The sequence below is a fragment of the Tupaia chinensis genome, unplaced genomic scaffold, assembly GCF_000334495.1.
Source record: "Tupaia chinensis unplaced genomic scaffold, TupChi_1.0 Scaffold149964_1, whole genome shotgun sequence".
Taxonomy (NCBI): domain Eukaryota; kingdom Metazoa; phylum Chordata; class Mammalia; order Scandentia; family Tupaiidae; genus Tupaia; species Tupaia belangeri.
This window is the reverse complement of record NW_006209805.1, coordinates 624,194-630,524: the sequence shown is the minus strand read 5'-3', so window position 1 is coordinate 630,524 and position 6,331 is coordinate 624,194. Positions and strand designations below refer to the sequence as shown.

The 6,331-nt window shown below is 63.7% G+C and overlaps 1 protein-coding gene across 1 annotated transcript in view; it reads right to left on the bottom strand.

The window, feature by feature from the left end:
- Nucleotides 1–622: 622 nt before the first annotated feature.
- The window catches only part of CNN2 (calponin 2), a 27,557-nt gene continuing 21,848 nt past the window's right edge, over nt 623–6,331 (bottom strand). The window contains exons 2-7 of the mRNA XM_006171716.3: nt 4,418–4,539; nt 2,950–3,016; nt 2,735–2,872; nt 2,070–2,186; nt 1,855–2,001; nt 623–1,571 (exon numbers count right to left, since the gene is read on the bottom strand). Coding sequence (XP_006171778.1) covers nt 1,305–1,571; nt 1,855–2,001; nt 2,070–2,186; nt 2,735–2,872; nt 2,950–3,016; nt 4,418–4,539 — 858 coding nt within the window. The 3' untranslated portion in view covers nt 623–1,304. The remainder of the gene's footprint in view (nt 1,572–1,854; nt 2,002–2,069; nt 2,187–2,734; nt 2,873–2,949; nt 3,017–4,417; nt 4,540–6,331) is intronic.

The window sequence follows — 6,331 nt, the reverse complement described above, 5'->3', positions numbered from 1 at the left end:
TCGCAGACCCGCTGGCCCGGCTGTCCTTGCAGAGCCAGGCTGTCTTCCCAGGTTCTGGAGGCCCCTGTGGCCGCTTCTACCCCGCCCCCCGGACCTGGTCCCAGCCAGCCTCGTCTAGGACTCGGTTCCTTCGTGCATCCGAGCGGGTCCCCACGAGCTGTGCGTTCGTCCACGTCCACTCATTGCGCACGCTGGGCCACGCGTGCCAGCTCGGGGTGAGCCCCACAGTCGGAGACTAGCGTTCCGGCAACAAGGGCTACCGGTTTGGTGGAAAACCCGTTTCCTGCCCTGGGAAGTGTGCTGAGCATAAGGAAATGTGGGCTCGCGGCGGGAAGCCAGAGCGCGCACAGGCAGAGGTCTGAGGATGAATGGCGCGTGTCCAGGAGGGGCTCCAGGCCGAGTGGGCAGCCCAAGCGAAGGCCTGGAGGCCTGAAGGCCTGGAGGCCTGAAGGCCTGAAGTTGGGGTGCTGGGTGAGCCAGAGCTAATGGGGTGCGGTGGGCTGGAGGCCCCGCCTTTCCCCTGCTTGTGCCTGGCCCCTGATGTCCTCTGCTCAACCCAGGCTCACCTCCAGGCTCCCGGCCGCACCCCGCCCCCACCGCCTGATTCCACCTCTCTGCCACCTTCATGGTCTCAACGTGGAGTTTTTATTGCTTTTGGTCCCCAGTGGGCATTTCACATTATCTCACGGTCCAGGGGCCCCTGGCTGGTGCCTTGTGCAGTACCTGGTGGGAGGGATGCAGAGAGCTGGGGCCCAAGGGGGTCAGGCTAGGAGAGGGTACGGGGCAGGGTCCGGCTGTGCTTCCACCTCGCCTTTCCCTGCCTGGGCCCTGGGGGTGGGCAGGGCGGCAGGCTGAGTCCCAGGGCAACCAGGCTTGCCCACCCTGACATTTTGGACGGTGGCCTGGCCCTCAGCACCGCCTGCCACCCCTGCCCTTCTCTTGAAAAAAAAAAAAGAAAACCCATTCTTTTGTTAAAACTTCCTGAAACTTCTGTGGTACAGAAACCACAGGCTGACGAAAGGGACAGAAAAAGCCGGAAGCCAGCGGGGGCCAGCTCTCTCTAATCCAGCCGGGTTGGGCCGCAGCCTGCAAGGATCCACTGCCCTGGCCAGGACCCCACCCCACAGCATCGCCCCGCCCCAGCCTGGCCACTCAGTCGAGGGTACAGGGCAGTACAGAGGGACCTCGGGCTGGTTTGGTCTTGCAGCGGGGGAGCCCGGCAGTTGGGAGGGACGAGAACATGGCAAGAACACAGAGAAACCCCCAGCCCAGCGGGGCAAGGGTGGGGCACAGCACACGGGGCCTCAGTAGCCAGCCTCCTCCTGGAAGTAGGGGGGGCACTCTGGGGCCTGGCCTGGGCTCAGGCTGTCGCCGGCGCCTGGAGTCCCGTCGGCCACCTGCGGGCAGTACTTAGGGTCGTAGATCTGCCGGCCCAGGCCAAAGACCTGGCCACTCTGGTTGGCGCCCTGCGTGTAACCCATCTGCAGGGACATGGACGAGCTGTCACACTTGTCGGTCCCCAGCTTGGTGTCGTAGATGTGCCTCCGCGTCCCTGGGGCTGTCATGCCCACCTGGAGGGAGAGGAGGTACAGGCTGCAAGAGGCCCCAGGCTCCTCCCTGCCTGTGCGCCGGGACACCCTCCCCCCTGCTGGTGCTGAGGTCAGTGTCCCCGGGCCCCTGACCATATCGGCTCTGCTACCGGGACCGGGACCAGAGGGGACCATGACCTAGCCCTCTCCCCGGAGCTCTGCGGGCTCCAAGCAGTGGTCACCTGAGTGACTCATCGGTCTGGCAGAGCGGTGACACGCGAGCTGGGTGGGCTCTGGGCTGCCCCCCGAGGGCAGCGGGACACACCTGGCTGGCACACTTGTTCGTGCCCATCTGGAGGCTAATGGTGGAGTGGTCCTGGGGGGGCAGGATGTGGTTCTTGGGGTCGTAGAGGTGCCTCCGGGTGCCGTAGGCGGTCATGCCCGACTGGCTGGCGCACTTGTTAGTGCCCATCTGCAGGTGGCCAGGAGGTCAGGCTGCCCCTGGTCTGGAGGACCCCCGCCCCCGCCCCCTGCACCGACCTGCAGCCCGATGACACACTGTCCCGCCTTCATGGTGGCGTCATCGAAGTTCCGCTGCTGCTTCTCGGAGTACTTCACGCCGATGTCCACACCGCTCTGCAGCCCCTTGGTCTTGGCCTGGGGGAGGCCAGGGAAAGGGAGGAGCAGGCCCACAAGTGCAGAGACCCCTGGGCCCTGACGGACGCCTGGCCCCAGCCTCCCCCAGCTGCGTCAGTGCAGGCTGTGCTCCAGTCCCGGGCACCCTCACCTCCCTTCCCTGCCCTTGTACCCGGCCCTTGGCTACTCTGGCCAGGGCCTCCCTGGCCTCCAGGACTCACGAGGAGCCACAGAAGACAGTTCCCTGACAGCGCGGCCTCTTCCCACTGCCCGGCACTGGAGCGGCCCAGTGCCAGGCTCCACTGTCCCCTCCTCCCGGATCGATGCCCAGGTCGATGCAGGGCCCTTGCAGCCTCTGGGTCTTCGCGGCTCCTACAAGTCGCTGCTCATTGTAATGCACCCGAGACCGGGCGCGGGGCGCGGTTTGGGGAGGCTGGACGCACCCCAAATCCTGACAGGAGGGGAGGACTGCAGCTGTCCCCCGGGGGCTTCCCCTCCGGTCCCGGTCCCTGCCTCCGTCTCCCTGGCCAGTGCATGCCCCACATACCCGTAGCACCGCGTGGCCTCACCTTCCCCGCCAGGGCGAGCAGGGCCACCTGCACCTGCGTCATGTTCCCACTCTCAAACAGGTCGTTGGCCTCAAACAGGTCCACGGGGTTCATGCCGTAGCCAGCCATGGCCTTGATGAAGTTGGACAGGTTTTCCAGCTGCGGGGCGTGGGGGCGGTGAGGGCTCAGCAGCTGGGCAGCAGGTCCCCGCCAGCCCCGCACCCGCAGGCCCTCACCTGGTGCCAGTTCTGCATGGAGCGGTTGATCTTGGGGACCGAGCCGGGCTGCAGCTTGTTCATGAGCCTTTGGGGGGTAGGGTGAGATGACAGGGGCCTCCATGTTGCAGGGGACCCCCAGGGACCCCAGAGGCCAGAGTCGCCTCGGCGGAATGCACGCCTTCCGAGGCAGGCTCGCTGCCAGGAGTAAAGCGACCGTGGCCTGGAAAAGGTGCTGCCACGGACCGCAGCAGCCGTGGTGGGGGGAGCCTGGAGCTCGCATGCCGATTTCTTCTCCTCGTTTTTGAGGTTTTTGCCACAGGGCACAGTGCTCTCACCGGACAGAGAGAGACAGAAGGAGAGTGAAAACTCCCCTCCCAGGGGCGGGGATGGCCACCCTGGACCCTTCTCTCCACCCTCCTCTCAGATTTGGGGCAGGCCTATACATGTGCCTGGCATGAGCTGCAAGCTGCGGGTCCAGGACTCGAACCACAGTCATCCATGTGGGAGTCCCATGCCTCAACCACCACCTGCTAGCTACTCTACTCAAATTTTTAAAAACTTTTTTTCTGAACGATTATTTTATTTAACTTTATCTATCTATTTACTTATTTATTTTAATTTGACCAGAGAGGGACAGAGGGACAGAGAAAGTGAGAAAGCAAGCTGCCAGGTCCAGGACTCAAACCACGGTTCACCATGTGGGAGTCCAGTGCCCCAATCACAACACCGACTGCCAGTTTCTCCACTCAGATTTTTAATATGCAGGGGCCAGCAGGTGGCATAGTGGTTAAGGTGCTGGACTCCCACGTGGCTGACTGGTTCAAGTCCCAGATCTGGCAGCTTGCTTTCTCCCTTTCCCCCTCTCTCAGTCTGTCTCTGATGAGCACACATGCCCTACAGCAAATTAAAATAATAATAAAATTGGGACCAGCCATTAGCAGAATGGCTATGTCGCTGAACTACCATGTAGTCAACCACGGTTCGAGCCCTGGACCCAGTGGATTAAACTCATGCCAGGCGCGTGTGCGTGTGTGTCTAAGATCCCGAGAGGGGAATGGAGGAGAAGGGATTGCGGTGTGGCCATCCCCCCTGGGAGGTGATTTCTCGCTTTCTGTCTCTCTGTCTCTCTCTTTCTGGTGAGCGCACGCACCCTATAGCAAAAACCTCTCCCCCAAAAAATAATAATAAAATAAAATTAATAGATGATTCTTAAACACATTTTAACAGGCAAAACCATAGAACGTTTGAATACCAGGCAACAAGGAAAGAGCTCCAGGAACCTCCCTGGCTGCGCGGGAGAGTGTAAGCTTAGGGTGCTTCAAAGCCAGCGATCCCGGACTAAGCAATAAGACAAGACAAAGAAGCGCGTTCGTTAGAGAAAGCAGCCTGGTTAGTGTAGCACGAGCCAGCTCTCAGCAGCATGCCGACTGTCACCTCCTTTGCACAGAACAGCTGGGGCGACGGCCGTTTCCACGCGTGCACTCACGTGCATAGGACGATCCCATCCTTCAGACCCTTCTGGAAGTCAGGGCCGATGGAGAGGCCCGTGAGTCCCTCGATCCAGCTGCGGAGCTCAGCCTCCTTCTGGGGGTCGTACTTGGACTGGAGCTGGTGAGTGGAGGGTGTCGGGTGAGCAGGGCGAGGGCACACCCATAGCCCCAGAAGCTCCTGACTGGAGGGGTGCGGCTCTTGGGCAGGAAGAGGCAGAGAAGCCTGGAGACCCCCACTCTGTCCCAGTGGGCCTTCCCCTGTCCCACCAGCAGGGACCCGGCAGGCACACTCAGTTTGTCACCCACAGACGTGGGCTGCAGGATCTGACCCCTGACCTCTTCAGTCTTTCTCAGGGGATGGTTACACCACAATTCCTTCCCCTCCTGAGATTCTGGGCGCTCGCAAGCCTGGTGCCGAGCTTGAAGCCACCAGGTCTGGAGCTGGAACTGTGTTCGGCCATGTGAGAGTCCAGCCCCCAGCCCCCAGGCCACTGCAGCCACCACCACTGTCTGATTCCAGTGTGGCTTTACCTCCCCAGGAGGAGACCCCAGCCCCGCCCGTGCCCAGGGGCCCTCCCTGCATGGACCTGCCTGTTCTGGACACCTCACATAGTGGGGTCCCCCGGTGCCTGTCTGGCATGGCCCCACACCGCATACTCGAGGCTGGTCCACACTGCTTCCTGCCCCAGGGCCTTTGCACACACTGTCGCTGCTGCCCGGCCCTCCCTTCAGTCCAGGCAGGGCCCTCCAGCGGCCAGGGCCCCTGCCACCGCGTTTGCTCCCTCCTTTTCCACCTCTGTTCTCCAGCTCCCTCTGTGGTCCAACCCGTGAGCTGTCCCTGCAGTTGCTGGGTGGTCGGACACAGACTCTCAAAGGCCCCCTGGCCCAGGAGCCCGGACACCAGACCCCATACTTGTGACCAGCCCAGGGCCTCCTGCTGCAGAGGGTGGGTGTTCCCCCTGCCCCCAGCCACCATCCCCTCCTCCTCCCTGCCCCCCAGCCTCAGTGTCCCCCCTGTATCTGGGTTCACGCCACAAGGGTTTCCTGTCCTCATCCTTCCCACAAGCCCCTGCCCCAGCCCGGGGTCTGGGCGGCCTTGCACAGGGAGACAAAGCCCCCCCCGACCCCCCAGCCGGTCGGGTTCCCACGGCCCAGGGAGCCCAGGAGGCGGCTTTGTCCAGCCAGAGGAATGGCAGGGCGGGGGCTCCCTGGCGTGCCCTGTCCCTGTCCAGTGGCTCCGCAGGGCAGGCGGGTCCTGGCAGAGGCACCCACGCCCACCCCGCCCCCAGCCGGCTGCTGGCCCTTCAGCGGACTAGCCCTCACCACAAACTGCCAGGAATGCGGCCGCCTGCTAAGTGGGACCAGCTGTCGGGCGAGTCTGCAGCTGGGTCTCAGCGCGCTGCACTGCCCCGTGTGTCCAGCTGGGGTAAACCGAGGCCCTGGCCGTGCAGCCCGGCAGCTGGCGAGGCCCGCGGGGCGCTGGCTCCACCACAGGGAGCGGGGTTCCAGCCGAGGCCGGGGTCCTCCAGACTGGCAAACCAGCGGGCATGAGCCTCCTGGGCTGACCTGCCGGCGGAGCACGAGTGACCTGGCCTGCCCACCCCGCGAGGGCGGCAGCGTTTACACCTCCGCGTCTACACCATCGCTGCTGGGGCGCGGAGGCAGCCTGAGCAGCCACCAGAGCGCCTCCATGTGCCCCAACCCTCAGCCTCAGGCAGTGCCCTCGGCGTGCCCAGGCAGGCTCTGGGTGGCGGCGGTGACGGCACATGCCCGGAGGTGCTGGGTGCAGGGCTGGGCAGGGGTGACCACCCTCCAGCTGGAAGGACCCCTGGACCTGCCCCTGCATCTAGGACCCCCTGCCCTGCCCGGATGCCAGCTGCTGGGTGACCTCCGGCAGAGCGACCGCCCCT